Raw genomic sequence first — 26,306 nt, 5'->3', positions numbered from 1 at the left:
TATGTCATAATGGTAATTGTATATCCATTTGCTTCTGATAGCTAAAAGTCTTTAAGTTATCTTCTCATATTACAATACTACTTGAAAAGAATTTCAGAAGCAGTTTCCATTTTAGAGTATCTTAATAATCAGTTTGATGCAGTTATAGTCTGCTTGAAAAAAACTTCTTTGTCAGAGTTCTATTTATTTCAGAAGAATATGATACTAGATTTTTATAAATTAGAACGTTTTCTGCTGCAGGTAAGAGAAACCTCGATCACACTGGCTTAAATAAAAATATATGTCATTATCTCATACAAAAGGAAGTTCAGAGATAGTACAGGCCCCTGAGATAGTTGATTCAGTAGCACACTGAGGAAGGTAGATAGCATCTAGGGAAGCACATTCTCCAGTGCTCTCTTCAGATGTATCCAGGAAGGATGATGAAAAGTAAGGTAAGCAGACAGCCATGAGGAAAAAACGTACTGAGAAGCTAGTCCCAGGAAGCAGAAACAATAACCAATGGGATAGTCCTCACCCCTAGGGTAAGAGGCTCTTGTGAAGCCTGTAGGATTTCAGACTATAATGACAAAACTAATGACTACTATGTCTCCCATTATTCCCCTTTCAGGAATGGGAATACTTATTGCAGTACCCATCCACGTTCCATCTTTGTTCATATTTAAGGAGAGTAGAAAATTTGCCTTTTTAGGTTAACAAGTCCCCGAAGTAAGAGGTGTCATATCCATGCTTTATAGGGAAACTATCATAATATCTTGAATTTTGAGCCTTATACTGTGATTGGATAGCACTATTGAGTTGTCTGCCTTGTGTATAGAATATTTTATATGCAAAAGGGAAGGAAATGGGGGCGCCTGGTTAGTGCAGTCGTTAAGCATCTGCCTTCGGCTCAGGGCGTGATCCCGGCGCTCTGGGATCGAGCCCCACATCAGGCTCCTCCGCTGGGAGCCTGCTTCTTCCTCTCCCACTCCCCCTGCTTGTGTTCCCTCTCTCACTGGCTGTCTCTCTGTCAAATAAATAAATAAAATCTTTAAAAAAAAGGGGGGGGGGAATGAATATTTGTGACCAAGAGGGTAAAGTATGGTAAATTATATTCTATTATTGTTCAAAATACTTGGTACTTCTTCATGACTTCAGGCTTTGCCATATGATTTCCTTTGGCCAATAAAATATGAGAAGCCAGATATGCCACTTCCAAGTAGAAGTTTTAAGAGCCATTGTTTGATTCTACTACAGTCTTCATTTCCTTTCACCATACGACTGGCAATGTTCCAGGTAGAGGCTGTTCCCTCACATGGGTTCCAGAATGAAGACAACATCAAACTGAGTTACAGCTGACCAATGGGAGATGTGTTAAAAGACCAGGAAATAAACCTTTGTTGTTTCAAGCTTCTGAGATTTGAGGATTGTTTTGTTATGGCAGGATAGCCTCAGCTGATGAAAAAAAGACTATTTTACAATTATTTCAGAACTTCTGATTCATTAAATACCTCTAAGGAGGCCATAACATACAAAGGAAAACTGTGCTTTGAAAGACTTAATTCCAAATTCTAAAAAATTAGAAAAAAATACTTCTTGTAAGACAAGGCCTGGCATAACTCTTATCTAACAATCTAAATCTATATAAATTTCTATCAACTTTCCTACTTAATTATCTGTAAAGTTCTAACATCTGATATATGACGCTATTATCCCAATATTCAACTAGAAAACTTGCTGTTTCCAATATATCAAACATTTAAAATTTGTATAATATACAAGACTTGTATACTACACTTATTCATATTTATATAAGTTCTCCCAAATTAAAATGATTCATTACAGAAAAAAAGCCAAAATGCATCCATGGGGTTTATTAAATGGAAATGATTCTTAATATCATACATTGAATACTTTTTATATACCTAAGAATCTTTTTTTTTTTTTTAAGATTTATTTATTTATTTATTTGACAGAGAGCGAGAGACAGCTAGCCAGCTAGCGAGAGAGGGAACACAAGCAAGGGGAATGGGAGAGGAAGAAGCAGGATCCCAGCAGAGCAGGGAGCCTGACACAAGGCTTAATCCCAGCACTCTGGGATCACGCCCTGAGCCCAAGGCAGACACTTAAGGACTGAACCACCCAGGCGCCCCTATATACCAAAGAATCTTCTAAATTAGAGCCATTCAGTTCTCAGCATGTTGCAGCTAAATTCCAACTATTTGAAGTAAAGAGGGACAAGTTACCTATAACAATCTACATTTTGGTTGACGATGGCAACACCAGGAAGTGGTTTGTTAGAGCAGTAATATCATATTTATTGGTATATTTCAATCTGAAATAAAAATTAAAGTGTGTAAATTTTGTATTTTATTAGGTTAACCTTACTTATGACAATACCTACATATTCTTACATATTAAAAAGTTCACCTAAGATTTATACGTTACAGTTTTAAAGAAAATCATAATTCCAATACTGGTTCTACTATTTATTAACAGGACTGCTTTCCAGCAAACCAAGGAACAATTTCCAAAACAAGCAAATAAACAGAAAACAAAGCTGCTAAAGTCCCTTTGCAGAATTATATTTTTCTATTTAGTGTTTACATTTGAGCTTACAGGTATTAAAAGGAATATTATTGTGAAAAATACAAGGATTGGAAAAAGCCCAAACAAGCCAACCAAGGAGATAAACAAATGGGACAAAGAGGTGGGGAGAGAAAACTAAAAAGCTGAACAATTCGGTAAGTATTAAGTAACTTAATTCTAATCCCATATCAGGAGAGTACCAGATTCCCTAAGCAATATAACACAGAGACTAAATTTTTGTTCTACAGAAATGAGTCCCATTTTCAATAGAACTGTTTTATTATCTAAATATAGCTATAATTAATTTTAATTTAGCTAAGTGCATTATCCATGATTACCCATTTGAAAGATTATCTTTAGCAATCTGTCAGGCCAAAAAAGAAAGTATAGGATTGGGACGAGACCAAAGACAGCAGCGGAGGACAGTACCAAAGCTTGTGCACTTCCTACCATGCGCCCCAGCAAATACAGCATGGCATCTCTCAAACTTCTTCAGATCTGAATGATAGAATATCTTTTAAATAATCCTGCTTTGTAATTTTAAATACACAAAATAAAGCGAGTGGATGACAGCTACACAAAAAGAGATTATGATTTTGTTTAGAGTAAATATATTTTGATATTCTACATATTATATGTAAATGGTACATCTTTTATTCTATAGTTTCATCCCCATGCTCATATCCACATTTACAAATTTCATCCACACTACAAGAGATGTCATATCCTCTCAGAAAAACTAATTAATATCTCCTATTAAAATACCTTATGGTATTTTTCAGAAGAGCAGTACAGGTAGCATAGCATAGGCTTACCCTTTACTGTGTTAACTTTGAGCAAGTTGTTTATCCTCTCTGCCCTACTCTGTTTATTTGTAAAATAGGGATTAAAATAAAACTACTTCTTAGGGGTGCTTGGGTGGCTCAGTCAGTTAAGTGTCTGCTTTCAGCTCAGGTCATGATCCAGGTCCTGGGATCAAGTTCCACATTGGACTCCTTCCTCAGATGGGAGTCTGCTTCTCAAACTCTCCTTCTGCCTACCACTCCCCCGCTTGTGCTGTCAAATAAATTAATAAAATCTTAAAAAAAAAAACAACAACCCAAAAACTACCTCTTAGGATGGTTGTGAGGATTACAAGAAAGAATACACACAAAATACTTGGAATAGGACCTGACACACACTAAATTCTCAGTTAATTTTAGCTCTTTTGATTATATAGAAAGCAGAGGATAAACTGCATTGTTTACGGTCATATTCCATATCTAACACAGTGCCTGGCACCTAGTAGCTCTCAACTATCCAATTCTCAATGAATAAAAAACTCGGCCTTGAGAAGTACTTCCAATCAGAGAGAAGGAAGAGCCAGCACAGGAGTTTTCAAGGTGGAGGTGAGCAATAAGTTGTTTTTCTTAAAGAATTTTTATTTATTTATTTGACACAGAGAGAGAGAGCCCAGGCAGGCAGAGTAACAGGGAGAGGGAGAAGCAGGCTCCCTGCTAAGCAGGGAGCCAGATGTGGGGCCTGGGATCATGACCTAGCCAAAGGCTGTCACTTAACCAACTGAGCCACCCAGGCACCCAGAGCAATAAATTTTTAAAACTGAAGGACATTCAAACAATGTGGGGACTGGGGGAAAAAGGCACGGGGTCCTATGGTCGGTGCATTAAAGTAACTTGTTTTCCCTGGGGATTATACTAGGGATTTTATTAGGAAAATGGGTTATAGTAATAAAATACAACCAGATCCCAAATCTCTGGTTAAATTTGGTTAATTAATATAATTTTTATATTAAGGAAGAATAGCAAATTTACACAATCATAAAGTGTTGTTGTATAATAAATATGGCTAGTATATACTTTAGATAAACCTGAAGACCATTTTAAAAATACTTTCACAAGACCATTCACAAAAAGTTTGTAAAACTTCCTAGTCTTTTCAAAAAAGTTTGTCTTAACCAAATTATCAATGAAGAAAACTTTATCCTGTATGTTTGCTTTGAACTTTTCTCTGTTTTTTCAAGAGCTTTTCAATTGATGTACTTAAAGACTATCATTATGTTAAAAAAAAAAAAAGACTATCATTATGTATACATGTGTACATATGCATTATGCATGCACTATAACCACACACAGCAGTCTGTGCACAGTAAAAAACATCTTTTCTCTCACAAACACAAAAAGACATTAGATATCAGAAGACCATGCAGGATGAGCATCTTGGAGTCCTTTCTACTGCTTTTTGCTCTCTTACTATCTTTGTTGTGGCCTTTCCTACCCCTCTGAACACCCTGAAGCTCCATTCTAGAAGAGTGGCTTAAGTACAATGAGTAGTCATTCTAAATCTACCCACGCCTCCATCCTGATAGTCACGGCAGGTCCTTTCCCTGTGTTAACAGAAGGGAGGTGGAAGTTCTTTAGATTGGATCTTCTAGGAGACAAACCTTTCTTTTCATATTATCAACTATATACCCATCACTTAATTTCAATGAATATGCTAAAAAACATATCTGACTCCTATGGGATGAGAAAGGGTAATAAGAAGAAAATCCCATCCTGCAGCACATAGTTTTGTTAGTGAAATAAAGCTAGTAAGAGGATACCTGAGTAGAATTGGAGCCCAGATGCTTTTGGTCAGTGGAGTTAGACAACATCCCTTTCCACGCATGTCAATTTGGATTAGGATTAGATGTTTGTGTATACTGAAGCAGAATAAATTACCTTATGCATGTATCCATTTGCATCCTGTGATTTGCACTGGGGCTAAAGCCTTCTGGGAAAAAATATTTGAACTCTATCCACTATTGAGGTTGAGATATACCTAACTGAGAGAATTAGAGGCCCTAATGAAAGTTGGATTTTAGTAGGGGATGTGCCAGAAGAGGATCCACCCAGGGAAGAATATACAATGAGTTAGACCACTAACAGCAGCCAAAATGGTAGCAGGATATTGGTTATAGATAAAACAAATTGCCAAACTGTCCCAACCCAACCAGCCCAGTGGAATTAGTCTATGGGTGGGTGGGGGTCGGGGAGGATATTTGTGTGAATTTTTAAAATTAGAGCACTTTAGCACTCAGTCAACTTCACGTGGAGCCCTCCTGACCCCCAACACCTTTTCTTACCTTGAAAAAATATCTTTGCCTGGTGAATAGATGAAGAAATATACCAGAAAACCAGCCACCAACAGTAATGGTGACAAGCAGTTTAAGTGGTACTCAGGACAAAAGAATGTAGGTAGTTCAGTAATAGTACAGAAATAGTTCTACTTGAAGTCTTGGCTTCAAAGTTAGGGCTTGACTAGCTTCAGCATTTGAGCAAAAAAAATCATCATTGCTAACCACTGGACACTGGGGCCCGAGTAACTTTCCAGAAGACTCCCCTACCTTTAATCCTGGCCGTTGAATGAAATTTCTACAAGCTTTCTGTCTGCTTCCTAAGAATGAAAACACAGAATTCTAGATTTACCGGTGTTAATGCCCAATAGCTAAAGAACATCAGGAACATAACAGTAATTGAAGAAGTTCCCTTATTGCAAAAAGGGAAAAAACAACACCATTGGGGACCCATGGGCATCTCAATAAGAGGATGTCAAAATTTATTTTAGAAATTGGGCTATGTTAGCTGACATGGGGGAAAGTTGAGAGAAGCAGGGCTTTACTTGGGATCAGATCCTGTCAGGAAGCAGGGGTAATTCAGCAGTTGGGAATATTAATAAATCTTATCTATACAAGAGGAGGAATCAAGTAAAGCTTAGCTGTAAGTGGCACAGAAAGAGCAGTAACTCATATTAGCCAGGACAAAGAAATGTTTGGTTATCTCCATAGTTTGGACAATGTTCATGTTTTTGTCTGTGTTCAGATGGTTGTGGAGTGGTCTTGTTTCTGGATTGATCCATCACAGTTACAGAGTAGCCTTGTCTGATACTGGTATTCTGTGAAATTATTCAAGCATAAGGACCCAACAAGGCCTACCTGTGAGTGGTGGGCCAGCTCCCAGATGTCTCTTTCTTACTGGTGACAATATTAGCTAACATAGCTACAGTCTAATTTCAACAGCTTCAAACATGACAGATATTCAGTGGCAATAGTGGCAACCGAGTTGAATCCTTCATAAAAATGTTGGGCCTAAGAAACAGTGCAGCAGTAACTCCTAGACACATATATCCCCCTAAAGATCCTGGAAAATACATGATCATCTAATAACATATTAGATTTCCTGTGCTGGTAGGGTCTTAGAGAATCGAAGAGTTAATGTGAAATTAAATGGGTAGTAACCCCTATGATATTTGGATTAAATATATGTACATTGAATCATTTAAAGAATATTTGAGAAACTTTTATATTAAATTCATTATACTTTGAATAAAAAATGTTTGTCTGTAATTTCTACAAAATCACCATATATATATGACAACACTACAGTGGACATCTGCTTTTGGCTACCCAACATCTATCTTCCCCCTTTCTTATAAGAGGACCCAGAGTTTCCTTTGGAAATAATCCCTCCACATTCCCAGTCTGAGTTTGGGGGAACTCCATTCCAAGTCAGTCAATATATCTCATTTCCTTAGTTGCAGTGATTAGTTTAAAGACACAGTCCAGGCTTAAGCCAATTAAGAATGCATATTTATCTGACCACTGTGGTTGGCAGATAGTCATATGATTCCAGTTGATGCAAAAGAAAGGTGAACTTAAGGACTTTGGCTCAAAATGCTCTACTTTGATATTAGGATATAAGATTGAGAAAGCTGCAGGCATTTTGTGAGCCCAAGGACAGCCAGCCTAGGGATTGAGCTAACTTAGAAGAAAGACTGTAGATAAAAAATCTGGCAATGCTTTTTGAGCTCTGGATACAGCTGGATCTACTCTGGGTAGCTAAGTTACATAAACCAAATCAACCACTTATTGTTTGAGCCAGTTTCCATTTAGTGTTCAATCATTTTAAACAAAAAGAGTACTGATAGAACAAATGTGCAAATTAGTAACTTTTGATTTGGGAAATGCACTCACATAAAACAAAATTCCTATTATACAAAATAGTAATGTAATACCAAAATAATAACATGATCACCAAATCAGTTCAAACACCTTCAAGATCTCAAACTTGGATACCATAATCTGGTTTTTGTTTTTTTTTAACATTATGATTTGACTCATAAGTAAAACCACCTTCATGAAAGGGTACTGATGCAATTTTCCTCTCCAATGCTAACAATTCTTTTTTTTTTTTAAGATTTTATTTATTCATTTGACGGAGAGATGGAGAGAGAGCGAGCATATGTATAAGCAGGGGGAGCAGCAGAGGGAGAGGGAGAGGGAGAGGGAGAGGGAGAGGGAGAGGGAGAGGGAGAGGGAGAGGGAGAGAAGCAGGCTCTCTACTGAGTAGGGAACCCGATGCGGGGCTCAATCCCAAGACCGTAGGATCACGACCTGAGCCTAAGACAAATGCTTAACCAACTGAGCCACCCAGGCAACCAGAATAGTGACTAAATTCTTATAAAAGTAAACCATAATCTGTTTTATAAAACTGTAAAAAAGGCGATTTTAAACTGTGAATTTTTAAAATTTTTTGACAAAGCATGAAAAAGGTGAGTTTCCTGAGATAATTTATAATAACAAATTTTATCCTCTGTCCTTTGATTTTCAGATTAACTTGCTGCATAATTTTGACCCTTTGTAAGTTTTTGCACTAAGCTTTTCCTTTTTGCTTTCAATTGTAAATTTCCCTATAGTTTCATAGAACTATGTCAGAAGAATGTCTGTTTTAAAGATCACCACATAAACATTCCTACTCATAATACTTGAACAAAAAAAGCCATTAGCAGTATATATAAGGTTTTTAATACTCAACAAAAAAAGCCATTAGCAGTATATATAAAGTTTTTAATACTCAACTAAACCACATTAACTTAAGGCTCTCACACACAAAAAAATTATTTTGCTTTTGTTCCTACTGGTGGAAAGGTCTATTATAATTGAAACCTTCAAAAGAGTCTGCACACTAAAATTTTATTCTAGAATATAAAATTAAATTTCAAATAATCAAGGAAAATGTAATTTAAGAGTCTACATGCTAGCTTCTCTATGAATTATACATTCTCTTCCATTAAAATGGATCATACAGGAGAGTGCCTGGGTGGCTCAGTCAGTTAAGCAAACGACTCTTGATTTCAGCTCAGGTCATGATCTCAGGGTCAAGAGATCAAGCCGGGTATCAGGCTCTGGGCTCAGCGGGCAGTCTGTTTGAGACTGTCTCTCTCCCTCTGTCCCTGCCCACCCTGTACACTCGCAAGGGCACACTCTCTCACTCTCCACAAAATAAATCTAAAATAAAATAAAATAATAAAGTAAAATAAAATAAAATGGATCCTAAGCATAATCTTTCCATCTGTGTGCTAAGTCTCATTTACTGCTTCCTTTTCAGGGTTCTCCCTGTGATTATCTCTCTTGTCTCTATCTTCAAAATCCAAGTCTCTCCCATTAGAAACAAATAATAATTTAAAAGTCTGTAAACTGCCTAACACTAGCTATTGAAGTTTCTATACTCCATTTCACTATCAAATTTCTTGGGGTCACCACTTTTCTTGCCAATCGCTCCTCAGTCTACTGGAATCTGGCTTCTACATGAACGGCTCCAACAAAGTAATCTTGTAGAGGTCACTGCTGATCTCCATGTTACTCTACAAGCCTTATCCTATTGGACACCTTAGAAGCACAGGCATTTGCTGACCTATCCCTTTCTTGAAAGACCTTTACACCGTGGCACAAGAGTCACCAGATGCACATGGTCCTTCTCCTACTTTTTTGACTGTTCATTTTGAACCTTTACCCATTTCTTACACGGCATTTCTGCCCAAGCTTTCTTTCCTTCTTACTCTAGAGTCTCTGTGGTTTTTCTACTCCACTATCTCAGTGTCTTTAATTACCATCTGTATTTTGGTAACTCCTAATTCTATATGTCTACCCCAAATGTCCAAGTGGGGCTTTAGAACCATATACCCAAATGCCTATACAATAGCTCAAATTATATGTCCCACAGGCACCTAAATTTAGTCCATCTGGATTTAATTCACCCAGTTATCTGACCAATAAGCTGACAGGATCCTTAAATCCTCCTTTTTCCTTATCTCTCACATCCACGCAACCACCAAGCAGGGCTTTGTCTTAACAGCAATAAGAAATCACTAAAGAACATTTAAGCAGTGAAGAGAAAGACCGTATTTGTACAGTAGAAAGATTTCTCTACCATATAATGGAGGATGAAGTGGAGTTAATCAAATATCAGAAATTATTTTGACCTGAACTGTGGTAGAAAACATGAGGGAAATGATACTTTAATGAATGGGATGTGCCAGATGCAAAAACAAACACACTGAGGAAGAGTGTTTTTTCTTTAAACCAAGTGTTAAACTAAACATATTAAAAATAAAAAATATTTCTTCCTGTTACATCATCCCTTCAGAAAATCTGCTCCCTTAACAGCACTATTTTCCCTGTCCTCAGCTGATTGGATCACCTGTGGATACGTAACTTCAGAAAAACCTTACCACGAGGGTGCCTGGGTGGATCACTGGGTTAAGCAGCCCAACTCTTGGTTTCAGCTCAGGTCATTATCTCATGGATTGTGGGACTGAGTCCTTCATAGCAGCAGGCTCCTCACTCACTGGAGAGTCTGCTTGAAAGATTCTCTTCCTCTGCCCCTTCTCCCCTGATCGTTGCCCCAGCTCACCTGGCTCCTGCTCTCTCTAAAAATAAATAAACCTTTAAAAACAAAAGAACAAAAAAACACCTTTCATAGACTAGGTTAAGCCAATTAAGACCTTCTCTACTAGGTGCACGGAATGAGGATAGATAATCTGTACCGGATTCTTACACTAATTTGTTTATTCTGTTTGAAACAACAATGCTTACATTTGATGAGAAATTTTTGAGTACTATAAACCTAAATAAAAATCTCAAAGAAAATATAATATCAGGAAATGTGAAACAATCTAAAAAGTTAATACTTTTTAATCAAAAAATTGACTTTTTATAAATCCTACAAAAATAATTTTTAAAAATTAGACAAAGATTTGAAAAGGGACAATGATGTTCACTACTGGGTTATTTACAAAAGCAAAAATTTTAAATAGCAAAAAGCTGGAATAACTACATGTTGAACAATAGAAGACTGCTTAAGGATATACATAAACAGGGGCGCCTGGGTGGCTCAGTTAAGCGTCTGCCTTCGGCCCAGGGCGTGATCCCAGGGTCTTGGGATCAAGCCCCACATCGGGCTCCCTGCTCCACTGGGAAGACTGCTTCTTCCTCTCCCACTCCCCCTGCTGTGTTCCCTCTCTCGCTGGCTGTCTCTCTCCCTGTCAAATAAATAAAATCTTAAAAAAAGAAAAAAAAAGATACACATAAAACATTAACAATATTTATTTGTGTAGTGAAATTATAATGATTTTCCTTTTGCATTTTTCAAGTTTTTTGAACTAAGTATATATGCCTTTTGTAATCAGAAACAAAAAATATCAATAGAAAATTCTACTCACCACTTTAATTAACCAACTAATCAATCTCAACATCACAATAATGGAACAAGTATATTATTTATCTCCAAAAGGTATGCATTATATCACTTACGTAGTGATTTTTGCCCTAAATGTTTAGATTAGTCATGAGAAAACAATTAGACAAGCCCATACGGCAGGACATTCTACAAAACAACTGGCGTGAACTATTCAAAATGCCAATATCTTGAAATACTTCAATTGTTCTATATTAAAGGAGAATATAATTACAACTAAATTCAAAGTATGATCGTTGATTGATCCTGTGTGGAAAAAAACAATTGTTAGAACTGGGGAAATCTGAATATAGACTATATCAAAACATATTGTTCAATATTAAATTTCTTGAATGTGATAATGATATTGAGGTATAGTATACATGTAGTGTTCCGGTATAAAATGGTATGAGGAGATTATCCTGGTTCCTAGGAGATACATGCTATTATGCTATGTATTTAGCAGTAAAGTGTTATGATACCTGCACTTTAACTTTAAATAGTTCAGCTTAAATAGACATGCCTGGGCATGCACACACATGCATCCACACACACATGTACAATTATTAATACCAGCATTTGTCAAGTTGTTTCTAAGGAGCCTTTTTTTTAGACATTTTTTCCTTATTAGCTCCCCTCCCCCCATAAATTTTTTTTAATTGTGGTAAAAAGGAATAATATAAAATTTGCCATCTTAAACATTTTTAATGTTTCAGTATTATTAAGTATATTCATACTGTTGTGCAATCGATCTCCAGAACTTTTTTATCTTGCAAAACTGAAACTCTATACCCATTAAACAACAACTTCCCACTTCTCCCCAGTCCACCTATTCCTTGGCAACCAGCATTCTACTTTCTGATTCTATGATTTTGATTGCTCTATATACTTTATAGGTGGAATCATATAGTATTTGTGTGTGTGTGCGTGTGTGTGATTTGCTTATTTCACTTAGCATAATATCCTCAAGGTTCATCCATGTTGTGGCATATGTCAGAATTTCCTTCTTTTTTAAGGCTGAATAATATTCCATTGACTGTATAGAACACATTTTGTTTATCCATTCAGCCATCCATGAACACGGGTTGCTTCCACTTTTAAATGTTGTGAATAATGTTGTTAAAAACGTGTATACAAATATCTCTTCAAGACTTTGCTTTCAATTTTTTTGGATATATACTCAGAAGTGAATCATATGGTAATTCTATACTAACTTTGAAGAACTGAAACAGTTTTCCATAGCTGCTACACCATTTTACACTGCCAGCAACAATGCAAAGGGTTCTAATTTTCCCCCATCCTCATCAACACTTGTAATTTTATTTGTTTTGTATACGAACCATCCTAATGGGTGTCAGGTAATAGTTCATTGAGATTTTGAATTGCAGTTCCCTAATGATTAGTTATGCTGAATATCTTTTCATGTACTTATTGGCCATTTGTATTTTCATCAAGTCCTTCACCCATTTTTTAATTGAGTGACTTGGTGGTTGTTGTTGAGTCGTAGAAGTTCTTTGTATATTCTAAATACACACACTATCAGATAGATGATTAGCAAATATTTCTTTCCATTCCATAGGTTGCTTTTTCACTCAGTTCATCATGTCCTTTGATGTATGTAAGTTTTAAATTTTGATGTTGTCTAACTTATCTTTTAACTTTGTTGCCTGTGCTTTTAGCATCACATCCAAGAAATCACTGTCAAATCCAGTGACATGAAGCTCTTCCTCTGTTTTTTTCCAAGACATAATTTTATAATTTTGAGTTTTATGTTTAGGTCTTTGATTCATTTTATTTTTTTTCTTTTATGTAGCATAAGGTAAGGGTCCAACCTCATTTTTCTTTTTTGCACATGGGTATCCAGTTTTCTATAGCCTTCTTACCATGAGTCAACACTAACTGGCTTTAGATTAGGAATGGCTATGAAAAAAAAACTTGCTACTGAGATCTAACAACTTTTTCTGACAAAAGAGCATTTATATATTTAAAAACAAACTGGTATTAAATATCAGCTCACTTCATTTATCTTCTCAAAGATGCCTTTTACAAATATTTCATTTTTCTAAATCTAAGTACTTACTCCACAACACTGTTATAGTTAGAGAAGCATTCACACCTAACTATTCAATTACTGGAATTGTTTGTTTGTTTGGTTTTTCCCCTGAGAAAACTGTCCAGTAGTAGCTAGTTTTGGAAATTTCAACTTTATACATGAGTTTTGGAGTATTTGCTCAGCTAAAGGTACAGGCAGGAAAGCATCACTTTAGAACCTCAGAGGCCAGAGAGAGGGGAAAAATCTACCATCAGTAAAATCCGCAAAATCTTCCCCCATATCACACCTACTTGAAAAAAGAAGACATCACTACTCTCAAATCAAAAGTAAAATAGATGACTCAGGTATCACTAATTTTTCTCAATTCCTTGAAACTGTAAAATAGTCACAGTTTTTAAATTATTCTATCAACTTGGCATTATTGCCATTCATAAAGTTATTCCATAATGCAGAAAAAAATAACCTTCCGAGCATTAAACAGTTCCAGATTATTGTGCAGCAAAACAAATTCTGATCATCAAACCAATATCTTTTCTCTTTCCCATTATACTAAATAATTTGATTATGAACTGCAACCAAAATATAAACTACAACTATACTGTAGTAAATACTGTATATTCTTAGTTCAAAAGAATACTATTGCTTGTCAAATTGATAATCATAGCACCTAACCTGAATGACTACATTGACATACAAAGATTCCACCACCCTCAAAAACTTTAGTCTATTCCATTTTCGATATCATCCAATATCCTTTAATAACATTAATACACCACCAAATTACTTTCTTTGTAGAACAAAGACAAGCACTTTTAAAGCTTGTAAAGTGACTAATTCTTAATGTTGTCAAATTAAGTTAAGCAATTTAACGCAATTACTAAATGTACTGACTTCTTTAAAAATTGTAGCAATTAGAGAAAATGTTTCACTTTTAAAACATACATAAATAACTTGACTTAAGCAAAGTTGTTTGGGCAGGCATTTTGTTGTTGTTGTTTGGGGGTTTTTGTTTGTTCGTTTATATTTTTGGTGACAGGGCTGAATTTTGGTAGCCATTCTTTTTTTTCTTTTTTTTAAGATTTATTTATTTGAGAGAGAGAGAGAGAGCACGTGCAGGCACACGCACCACAAGCAGGTGGAGGGGCAGAGAGAAAGAGAGAAAGAAAGAACCTCAAGCAGACTCCACACTGAGTGCAGAGCCCGATGCGGGGCTCAATCTCACAACCCTGAGATCATGACCTGAGCCAAAACCAAGAGTCAGATGCAATAGCCAAATCCAAGATTTTAGTCATGGCTTGCATTCATCCAAATCAAACAAGGAGCATTTGCTACTATAAAATTGGATCCCTTCCTATCTCTGGTGTTGAGTTCATATTGTTAAAGTAGTGTACATTCTAATTTTGCTTTACAGCCACCACTGTCAGTGGTAAGGGTAGAGTTTACCATAGACAAAACAACTTTGATCCAAGTCAGGCAGCCTTTTGAACTGCCCATTGCCCGGACAGGCCCTAGCCCACATTTGCTAATCAAAATCCAATTATAAGTCTCCTTAACTTGTGGAGTTAGGAGGGTTAGGATATGACCCAAAGACCCAATCCTTGGACAACTGAGCATTGGACAATTACTTTCTATCAAGGAGATAGGGAGATTGAAATATATTATACCAGTTCCTTCTAGCCTTAAATCGAATAAACAGATGATAAAAAAACAAAATACCTGAGTAATGAAACTTATTGATACACTATGATTAATCATTTAAACTCCATAATTAGTATTTCCATCAATAAATTGAGATGATTAATTCACCCATTTACCTTAATGTATTTTCAATTGCTTTCTTCTTGTTCTCTCAACACCAAAGCCTATGGCTGTCTTTTAAGAACATATTGATCCTTCATCTCCTCCCTTCCTCCTTCATTCATTCAAAGGGGGATTACTATTTTGTTATACTAGGTACAAGGTTGAACTAATATACCAGGCACTAGGGACGCAAGGGTAAACAAAACAGGCATGCTCCCTACTCTCATGAAATCAACAGTCTAACAGAGATGGCCAATATTTTAAACACAACAAAATTTCAATTATTTCAGTAATGCTAAGTGCTAAGATTTATAAGAACCTATAAATAGGGGGATATGATCAAGTCAGGGAAATTCGAGAAGGTGTCCCTGAGAAGGGGACCCTTGATATAAACTCTACGTTTACAGAATTTGGCCTTAACCAAAGAAAAAAGGGAGCAAAAGTAATCTATTCAAGAGAACAGCACAAAGGCCCTACTGTGGAAGCACATATGTTGAACATGAAGAACTAAAAGAAAGCTCAATGTGACTGATATAAACAGGGCTGCATATCGTATATTGAACCCAGAGAGGAAGATAGGTTCTATAGTCACAAAAGGATTAGAAGCAAGAGACTGATATGACTGGATTTGTGCATTATAAAGATGACTCTGACTGTAAAGTGCAGATGGATTTGAAGGGAGGCCAACATGGTGTATGAATTAGGAGGTTATCATAGTTCAGGGAAGAGCATATCACAGGTAAATCAGTGTACAGACTACAGTGTACAGAGGGAAAGTAAGTAGATTTTAGAAGTATTTAGATAAAACAATTAGGTTTGGGTGATGGATTGAGTAGGGGGAGTGCATCTATTGCTACATAAAAAATCACCCTAAAACTTAGCATTTTACAATAAATATCTCATAATTTCTGTGGGTCAGGAATCAGGATACAACTTAGCTGGGTGCCTCTGACTCTGGCTTAGTCATAAGGCTGCAAAGCATTGATTCATTTACCTCAAGGCTTGACCAGGGAAAGATTCACTTTGAAGCCTACTCGTGTGACTGTCGACAGGCCTCAAATTCTCACTGACTACTGGCCAGAGACATCATTTCCCTGCAACATGGACCTTTCCAGGGGATACTCACAATATAGCAACTTGTTTCCTTCATATAAAGACAGAATTAGGGAGAAGAACAAGAGCAAGGGAGTAAAAAGCCAAGCGAGAAGGAAATCACAGTCTTTTTATAACCTAATGTTGGAAATGACATCTCAGCACCATATTGTATTCATTAGAAGTGAGTCACTAGACCCAGGACACTTGCAAGGGGAGATTACATAAAGGGCAAACATACCAGAAGGCAAGGAATCACTGGAGGTCATTTTTGGAGGCTGCTGTATCACAGGGAGTGAGGATGCTGGAGGCACTGTGGTATTAATGAGACTGGGAAGGATGGAAAAGGCCAAGGTTTAGAGAAGTTATGTTTTGGACATTGTGAATTTGAAAAGACAAAGTACCTTTAATTTAATCGACAAATACATATTTATAAAATACCTACTATGTGCCAGGTACTACTCTAGTAGTTGGGATATAATGATGAACACACAAAAAACCCTTGCCCTCATCAAATTTGCCTTCTGATAGCTAATGACAGATGATAAACATAAACAAACAAATTCAGATAATGGCAAAGATAGAAAGAAAATAACAGAGGACAAAGTTGTGAGTCTCTTAGCTATGGTGCTAAAACATGTTTTTCAGAGACCCAAGTAGATTGCTAAAAGCCTTAGGATGCCCCCCTAGATTCCTCCTGTATTCCCACTGACTTTTTGCTTCTCTTCCAGCATTTATCTAAAACTGTTTTGTATTATAGTACCTAACCCTTTGTGTTAGGCCAAAAAATGTGACCTCCCCTACCTCCAAGATGCTTACATCTACCCTTTGGAACGTGTGAATGCTTCCTTACTTGGAAAAAGGGTCTTGCAGGTGTGACTAAGTTAAGGATCTTGCAATAAAGTGATAACCTGGAATTATCCAAGTGGGCCCTCAATGCCACCACAATAGTCCTTATAAGAGACACTGAGAGAAGACACACACAGGAAAAGAGGCAGGGTGAGCATGGAGGCAGATATTGGAGAGATGCAATCACAAGTCAAGGAGTGCCAAAAGCCATAAGAAGCTGGAAGAGGCAAAGAGAAGATTTTCCTCCAAAGCTTCCCAAAGGAGTTTCACCCTGCTGACACCTTGATTTTGGACTTCTGGCCTCCAGAACTGTGAGAGAATATAAATTTCTGTTGTGTTAAGCCACCCAGTTTCTGGTAACTTGTTACAATAGCCACAGGAAACTAACAGACCCTTCCAATGTTATTTCCTATCACTGGATTTGTGGGATTTATCACAAGTTGTAATTATTTATTCACTTGTTTATTGTGTCTCACCCCTATTAATGTGTAAGCTCCATGGAAGTCGGGGCCTTCCCTGTACACCTAGCTCTTGGCATAGTGTCCAGAATGTATTACATCCCTAGGAATTATCTGTTAAATGAATGCATAAATATCCCGCAGTAGATAACAAGTCTTACAAGACAAGAAACCATGTCTATTGGCCATAATTCCCAAAGCCTCCAGCACAGAGTCTTACCAAAAACTGTTGTTGAACTAGGTTTGAGCTCTAGAAATCAGGGATTCTGGATTCTAGATATTGTACTGCAACTGACAATTATATTACCTCCTCTCCTCTGCCTTTATACACATCTGGTATTAGACTTAGTGTTTTCAAATAAGTTTGTTCCTTATCAGCTTTTCTTTTCTTAGCCTTTATAAGGCGTAGGTCCAGATAGCATTCATTTTCTCATGCTGCACATGATCCACAGTGGTTGGCAAATCGTAGGGAATACAAATATTTAAGACTTTTGGGTGAATTCGAGCATCAGGCTCAATCATAACTAAAAAGTAACATTGTGCCCTTGAGAAAATTCCTAATCAATTCTGAAACGAAATATTCTCAACTGAAAGGAGACTTAATCCTTAACCTCACATGGCTGTGAACCTGTGACCCACTTGGCCTGTAGCAGGGGCTCCATCAGTGGTACCTGGTTATTCATAACGCTTACCACTGACCTAACTCAGCCTTGAGAACAGCATTAGACAGGAGCTCCAAACCAGCTCAATTACTTACTGGCCGTGTGATCTTGGGCAAGCTATTTTACCTTTCTGAGCCAAAAAGTGGTAATAATACCTACCTTATAACAGTGGTTCTGACATAGAAACTAAATGAAGTAACCAAATAGTTAAACTTAGGAAAGTGCCTGGCTCAATAACGTAGTTATTTTGAGCAAAAAAACTTTGGCTTTTCAACACTTGCAGTGATTTTGAGAAAATACTCCTACTTCCTTGGGCCTTCTGAAACAATGAAGGGGACCAACTGACTCTATTTCTGCCTCAACGAAACCGAGTCTGGAAACCTTCGAACCAAAGGCCATGTGAGGGTTCCATGAATCCATGACTCTTTCCTTCAGCAACCTACCAGTTATCAGCGTTTAGAATGAAGAGAGACCAAACCGACGTGACAGGTTCTCTAGAAGAGTCCAGGACCTGCTGTAGCTCTTAAACCAGGCTCATTTTAGGCTTTTTCCGCAGAGGTCACGACCTTAGAAAGCGCGGGTCGCAGGTTGGGCGGTCCGCCTTCTCCCCGAGAGTCCCTGAGTTGCCTGGGCAACGCCGACGTCACGCGTGCTCTCATTTGTCCGCCGGCAAAAAGCATGCAGAGCTCAACGCGCAGGCGCCTCATGGGAGCCAATGGGTGCGGCCCGAGCGCCGACGCCGCTGGGCCCCGCCCCTTTCCGATCGAATTCGGGGGCGGGGCGGGGCGGCCCCGGGAGCGCGCCTGTCTTTCCCGGGCGAGCGGGCGGTTGTCCGTGGATCTGTGGCTGGGCGCCCCGTTACGTAGGTTACGCACACAATCACTCCCCCAAGGCCGCCGGGAGCCCGCCCAGATAGCTGCGCCCTCCCACACCCGGGCACCCCGGAGGTGGGGGCCGAGATGGTGCGGGGCGGGGGCTCGACTTGGAGCTGACCGAGGACTGAGAAGAGTCGGGGCGACGCACGAAGCCCTTCTCTGCCGTCGGGCCAGGGGTTCCTGCCCGCCGATTTCCGGCCGTCAGGGTCACGCTACTCGCTGGACGCCCTGAACTCCGTGTCCCCCAAGCCCCGGGCCCCCTGCGGGAATGTTCAAAAATGAGTACCAGGTAACCCGAAATGGCGCTCCAACCTGTCTAGAGAATTCTCCTCTTGGGTGAGGTAGTTCGTGTTCAGGGTGAGGACAAAGCTCTCTCCCCAGTCCCCCTCAACATGGTTTTTTTTTTTTTGGGAGGGGGGGTGAGAAGGAAGTTCTGGATGAGTGGTCTTCACTCCAGAAGAAAAAAGGAGTAAGCAACCACGGTTTGGGCGTATGATTCGGCTTTTGTTCAATCTCCAGCTCAGTTCTTTTCAAGGTGTATGGATTGCCTGCGACTCTGATTAAAATGCAGATCTTAAGCCCCCAATCGGACCTTCTGGATCAGAATCTTGAGGGCAGAGCCCAGAAATCTTGAGTTTTAACAAGTTCCTTGGGTACTCACTATTGATGTCTCAGAAGCTATTTAGAATGGAGTGAATGAGTGAATGCATTACTGGATTAAACCAAGAAAGAAAATAAGCATTTTGGCTCCGTGCTATTTTCTTTTTCCCTAAAACTGGGGTCAGTGATTCTCAAACACTGGGGTACATTACAATCTGTGGGAGTACTTGTGATGCAGATTTCCTGACCCTCACCCCCCAGCTAGTGAATGAGAACATCTGTAAAAACTTGCCCCAGTTGATTCTGATGCACATGGTCCAAAGATCACACTGGGGACACTGCTTCTGGGTCTTCCTCTGTCACCTTGAGTATCTTAGTGTTTTCAAAACAGGACTTGCTCTTCTTGCCTCACTGGACCCCTGAACCCACTCGACCCACTGCTCTTTCTTGACCCTAGTATCTTGCGCTTCCCTCCTACTTCTACCTGAGTTACATTCTCTGTTTACAATTGTCACGTGCTGGAACAGCCCTCCATTGGTTACCTCTTTGTTGCCTCTACCTTTTCACCAAATGCTACCTGCCTTCTTATGAGTTTCCTCCAAGTAATCTGTTCTCTTTCTTCTGCTCCCATTTGATATAATTAAGTGTGTTAGAACAATTTAAGAGAGTTTTCCTCTCAATTTAGGTAAAATAATGTTGTTATTAAGGAGCATATGCCCACAATGGGAAACTTGGAAAACGAGAGAAAGCAGGAAGAAGAGGGAGTGGGTATTTCACCAGGTACAAAGATTTTTCTCTTAACAACAACCCACAAAACTGCCTCAAATTTAAAATTTTTATTGATATGTGACCTAACCCCAGAAGGTATAGTAATTTATAGTAATTCTTAACCACACACAGTTTGCACATAATACTGCCTGAGAAAGAAGAAATTTAGTGTCTTAAAGTGATTTTGTTAAAACTCAGAAGCAAAAATATCTTTATATTATGGAGAAAACGTAAAAGCTGGAAATTCTTTACAAAAATCAGACATAAATTTGTTCATGTGCTGCTTATAATTAAAACAGACCATAAAAGAAAACCATATTTAATCTTCATTTCGATTCTCAATTTCTTGTAATTAACTCTTCCTCAGAGATAATCATCTTAACTCCTTTCTTTGGTAATTAAAGCTTATGGATATTCAGTAACGTGTTTAGTACTTTTATATAAGCGTGGCCCTGTGTGTTCTCAGGTTTACAATAGGGAACACATAGCATGTCCGCACAAATGATTCTCTGTTTTCTTATACAAATTTTATAGATTTCCATATCAACTTATATTAGATATATAAAAAGATGGGAATGCCCAGAATAAGAATCAGAGCCCAATGCCCACTCATTCCCAAGCTTTTTTGTTAATCAGTACCAAAATATCAGTTTGCCCTTTTTGGAATAATTATTGCTGGCACTATTGAGCCCTTGCTACATACAAGAAAGGTCTTGTGCTTGATGGTTTATGTTTACTATCCTGTGTAATCCAACAACCCATTTTACAGATGGAGAATCAAGAGGTTAAATAACTCAAGGTCAGATAGTTAATAAATGTCAAAGCTAGTAACAGAGCATGGGTCAATATGACTGGAAAGCTTGTAGCCACAGATAATTTACCAGAGTTTATTAGCCTGGCTCTAGAGTCGAGTTTAAACCCTTTAGTCAGATGAATAGAATGTTTTGTAAGCATGATTTAGTTTAAACCCTTTAGTTAGAGATGAATAGAATGTTTTGTAAGCATGATTTATACATGGCAAGTAAGTGAACCCCACATCGAGAGACTGTAGGGTTTGTATGGCACAATTTAATGTTTATCATTCTTTAAAAAAAAAAAATTCCCTAAAGCATTTATCCAAGGTAACCCAAATCAGAGTGGTTGTGGCGTCAGTACAATCAAGGTATATCGTAGGAGTTAATAACAGGGATAATGTTTCCTCCAAGATCTACTTAACCAACAGATGCCTGGAACAGTGGTAATAGACCATGTGGTGGATAGTATTTCCTCTTTAGCATTGTCTTTCACTTTAATTTAAACACGTTGTTTTGCATGGTGCACTGGGTGTTATACACAACTAATGAATCATCGAGCCTTACATCGAAAACCGGGGATGTACTGTATGGTGACTAACATAATATAATAAAAAATCATTATTAATAATAAAAAAAAAAGAAAGAAATTTAAAAAATAAGTTTTTAAAAAAATAAAAATAAAAAAAATAAACACGTTGTTTTTGTTTTCCAGGGAGGTGCATTTGTTGAAATCTTTAGTGCCCAGGGCAAAAATCCTGGAGCAAAATGGAAGATCCTTGGCAGTCCGTCTGTGATTTGGAAAGTAAGTGTTAGAAGTTAAGAGCCACCTAAATCCTGGAAAGAAAGGAGAATGAAGGTTGTAAGAAAAAGGGTTTGATAAGGTTTCAGAACTGTTTTTACTGTTCATTCAAAAACCCTTTCCTGACCCTGTTGGCTGCACCTCTCCCAGAAACCACTCCTCAGTCCTTTAAGACTTTGGCACACAGCTCATAACCCTTCTCTGTAGGCCAACTCCTGCTATTGTTTTAGGTGACTTTAGTGTTTGTGAGGAAAATCTCCAAATCCTGAGCTTTTCAATTTCTTGATTTCTTCATCACTAATGACCTCTTCCATTGTCAGACGCCATTCCCACTGTCACACCCTATACCTTATCACAGTAAACTGCAGGGCCTCTGAAATGACTAAGTAAGACCTTAAGACATCCCTCTCTGATGCTAAGCTTCAGTTCTTAAGGCTGCTTGCTTAGTTAGTCTCATTGTATTCGTTCTTCAGCCTAATTGAGACCTTTAGGCCACTGGCCTTTCTACTTCCCCATGCCTAAATAATTTTATTTCGGCATGTATTTTCTCTATCTTCGCTTCCTGTCCTATCCAGCCCAGAATCCAGAGTCTGATTTCAGTCACTTTCCAGGCAAAACCTTGAATGCCCTTGCTCTTTGTCCTTCATCATGCTGGCCTCGAAGAAGCCAACCATTTCTTAATCCCCAGATATCTGTCTTTTCTGAGTGGGGTTCTGGGTCCCACAGTAATTTTGGAAAAAAAAATTGGTAGCCTCTCAGATTAATAATACTATAAATTCAACCTGAACAGCCTGGAAAGTTCACCTCTTATGTTCTCTTAGTCTCTCAAATGATTATTTCTCCATTATCTTCAGGTTTTCAACCCCCCATACTCCCCTCTCCACAGTCCACAGCCAGGACAGGCCCTCTTCACTGACTCACCAGAAGACCTCATGCCCCATTTCACAGGGAAAACTGATACTGTCAGATAGAAACTACCTCAGCCTGCTGCCACCAGACCTAAATAAAAACCTATATCCATCCCTGTCCCTTTCTCTTTCACTCCTCTCCTATTCAATTGGGAGAAAAACGCCTTTTTATGGACCTTGTTCTATGGGTAACTTTTTAAAGCTACTGTTAACTGAGTGCTTAGTTTGCCAAGCCCAGGTTTAGCACATTACATATATTTATACAGTAGCCTTATGTGATAGGTACTTTATGCCAATTTTCTGGATGCTTTAAACTGAGGCCGTGGGAAGAGTAAACAACTTGCTTAAAATTATACAGCGCTTCCTATGAATGAGAGATCAATGATGCTGGGAGGAGATAGAGCAGGGAGTGTATCTAAGGCTTCCCCAAGGAAATGACATTGGATCTCTTAAGAGCTAACTATGCACTGTGTGGGGCTGGTAGAGACAAGAGTGTTTCAGGCAAAGAAAGAATCACATACAAATTCCTTGTGCAGGAGAGAGCTTAGAATTTTTAAGAAATTACAAGAAGGCTACTAAGGCCAGGATACAGAGAAAAGAGAGTGCAAGGTAGGAGATTGAAGTCTAAAACCAGGCAGCAAGCACACTAGGTGGGGGTTTATGGACTGTGTTGATGATTTGGGTAAGCTGTTGAAAGGTTTTAAGTATATGCCCAACTTGTGTATAGATGGAATAAATATACTCAGTCTCTGTGTGTTCATTTCAAATACATGAGAGATGCTGTTGTGATGGATATAATACAGATTTATTTGAATGTTATTTAATGCTCAGCAGCCTTAGTTACAGTGCATTTCTTGACATATACAGAAAGGAAGATTGGGAGGATCTGTGAAATTTTATAATGGGTCTTTATACTCAGGTTGGGAATTTGCTCCAAGATGAAAAAATAACCACTTTGAGTCATAGAAATCGGACCGTTACATATAAGGAGGCTTTTTTATTTTCAGGTTTGGTTTTGTTCTGTTTATGTTTCTCCTACCATAGTTTTTAAGATCACCTTAATGTAACACTTTAATTAGTACTGATTTTCGGAAGATGATGTGTAGAACTTCGGGTTAGAACACTAGTAAAATAAGGCAATGATTAATTCCGTACGAGCCATGGCCAGACACCCAGGAACTTGCAGACCGGTTAACTTGCGCACCTAACATAGGTTAGGTGATTTTGTATACTATAACATGGAGTGATGTTCAGCCTGTGCTGTTAGACAGGAATACGTAGATTATAGGAGAGGAAGGGTAACTAAATTCTGGAAACTCTAAATTTGTAACTTGGGAATCCCTGAAACTAGGGAATTTCTAATCATTTAGAGGAAGAGTTTTTTGATATGATAGAGGATTTGTCAAGTAACACAGTGGGGCTTCTATATTCCAATTCCCAGCAGTTTTCAGGGTAAGAGTATCATCAAGACCTGACTTTTAAGTTATTTGAATCCGGGACTTTTTTCCCCTGTGGGTTTACAGCTCCAATTTTATGATAGAAGCCAAATAAAATATGCTCCAATTACCACTGTTTTTATTTTTGTTCTACAGGAGTTTGATAAAGAGGTTAAAAGTTTTGTGTTTGTCCTGGAAGGCAGCAGCCAAACAAACAAAATTCAGTTACCAAAGGAGAATAAGCAAATCCGTAAGTAAGATTTTTGACATTAAAGCTTAATTTGATTTTTTTTTAATTTTTATTTTTTTATTTTTACTTTTAGATTTATTTATTTATTTGAGAGAAAGAGAGCCAGTGAGAGAGGGAACACAAGCGGAGGGAGTGGGAGAGGAAGAAGCAGGCTCCCAGCAGAGCAGGGAGCCCGATGCGGAGCTCGATCCCAGGACCCTGGGATCACACCCTGAGCCGAAGGCAGACGCTTAATGACTGAGCCACCCAGGCGCCCCTGATTTTTAAAGTTATACTTTTAGATCTACCACACAGGCATTAGTTTGACTTACTTTTACTGGCATCTGTAAACTTAAAGTGATAAGTCTGTTTTTAATTTAGAAATTAACCTTATGCCAGGTTTCACATATATGTAAATATTATACAGATACATATCGTGTATGTATATAGATATATATATATATATATATACATGTATATATACCTTCACTGTTGATTCGTAATCTAGATTATTTTTTTTAGATTGTATTTATTTATTTAGAGAGAGAATGAGAACATATGAGCAAACAGGGGCAGAGGGAGAGAGAGAATCCCAAGCACATTCTGCACTGAGCACAGAGTCCCGTGCGAGGCTCGATCCCACAATCCCGGGACCATGATCTGAGCTGAAATCAAGAGTCGGATGTTTAACTGACTGAGCTACCCAGGCACCGCTAGAAGTATTTTTAAGAAGATACAGAAGATTATTTGGTGGCTATTGATTATCATAGTAATAGTATTTATTGAGTAATTACTGTGTGCCTATGACTTCCCTAGCATTTCACATTTATTGACTCTTTTAATCCTGATAGTAGTTCCTCTGCAAAGAACACACTGAGATTGGTTCCTCATAGAGAAATCAGATAATTAAGGGTAAGCTTTGAAATAAACCCAGGACTTCCCAAATTATAGGAAAAATCCATGAGAAAAAAGTTGTGTAAAATACCATAGAAAGCATTACTTAGTGACACATCAACTTGTATACCTTCAAGAATATTAATATCTAATATGTATAAATATAAATATGTGTTTCAACAAAAACCCAAAGAGTAGATTTTCAATTCTTTCTTACTTTGGAAATTGGAATCGGCATTTTAAAGCAGAAGGAACCTTGAAAAAGCACTTGAATTTACAATCAGAAGCCCAATTATTGGCAGAACTGAGGTTAAGATTCAAGGCTCTACCACCAAATTAGGCTTTGAGTAAACTGATGGCAATTTAAGATATGTAATTTTTCAAAATGATTCATCTGATTTTCATCAACTTTATCCTGTGTATTAACTATCGATTTCAAGTGATTTTTTAAATATAAGCAGCCAGTTATTTTTTATGTTGATCATTTACTTATTACTTCCTTTATTAATTAAGAACATTTATTGAACACCTACTATGCACCAGGTACTTTGAAAAGACCTGTATTGGTACCTGATTTTCTTGTTTTAATTCGGTTTTCTAAACTTTCACAGGCTCTTCTTTATCTACCACTTCAAGCTACTGCATGCATATTACAGATTTCTAAGATGTAAACCGAGCCATAGAAACTATAGATGGAAGATGATTAATTTTATAAATGGTTTGTCAGTGTTTCTTTCTAAAATAAGAAACAGAACCTCAAAGAGAAGGGATAATCTTTGTTGAAATCATTTTTATTAATTTACTACCATTTTAAAAATCATAATTTCCTCATAGTTCCTTTTAAACACTAGAGTTTTTTTTTTTCAATTCCAAAAAAAAATTCTATACTTATAAATGAGGTGAACTAAGATGAGCCAGAGAAATATGTCTGAAACTGTAGGTTATTCTTGTTATAGGAGACATGGTCCATCT

General features: G+C 37.8%; 1 protein-coding gene and 1 long non-coding RNA gene across 29 annotated transcripts in view; one reads left to right on the top strand and one right to left on the bottom strand.

Moving 5' to 3' along the window:
* The window catches only part of LOC113256511 (uncharacterized), a 640,192-nt gene extending 621,525 nt beyond the window's left edge, over positions 1 to 18,667 (bottom strand). The window contains exons 1-2 of the long non-coding RNA XR_008959101.1: positions 18,475 to 18,667; positions 16,304 to 16,392 (exon numbers count right to left, since the gene is read on the bottom strand). This is a non-coding gene — a long non-coding RNA (uncharacterized LOC113256511). The remainder of the gene's footprint in view (positions 1 to 16,303; positions 16,393 to 18,474) is intronic.
* Positions 18,668 to 18,824: 157 nt separating this feature from the next.
* Positions 18,825 to 26,306, top strand: part of CFAP20DC (CFAP20 domain containing) — a 239,537-nt gene continuing 232,055 nt past the window's right edge. For 21 of the 28 annotated variants that reach the window (XR_003316794.4, XM_048226479.2, XM_048226482.2 and 18 more), the window contains exons 1-3: positions 18,842 to 19,195; positions 21,781 to 21,870; positions 24,368 to 24,461. Coding sequence is in view for 27 of the 28 variants with exons in the window: in XM_048226479.2 (XP_048082436.2) it covers positions 19,175 to 19,195; positions 21,781 to 21,870; positions 24,368 to 24,461 (205 nt within the window). In the remaining variant the exon portion in view is untranslated. Of the gene's footprint in view, positions 19,196 to 21,780; positions 21,871 to 24,367; positions 24,462 to 26,306 lie in introns of all 28 variants that reach the window. The other 7 variants (XM_048226477.2, XM_026501148.4, XM_048226470.2 and 4 more) reach the window with 2 other exon arrangements.

This window comes from Ursus arctos, unplaced genomic scaffold (genome assembly GCF_023065955.2).
Source record: "Ursus arctos isolate Adak ecotype North America unplaced genomic scaffold, UrsArc2.0 scaffold_14, whole genome shotgun sequence".
Lineage (NCBI taxonomy): Eukaryota > Metazoa > Chordata > Mammalia > Carnivora > Ursidae > Ursus > Ursus arctos.
The sequence above is the reverse complement of the archived record's forward strand: the minus strand, read 5'-3'. Positions and strand labels throughout refer to the sequence as shown.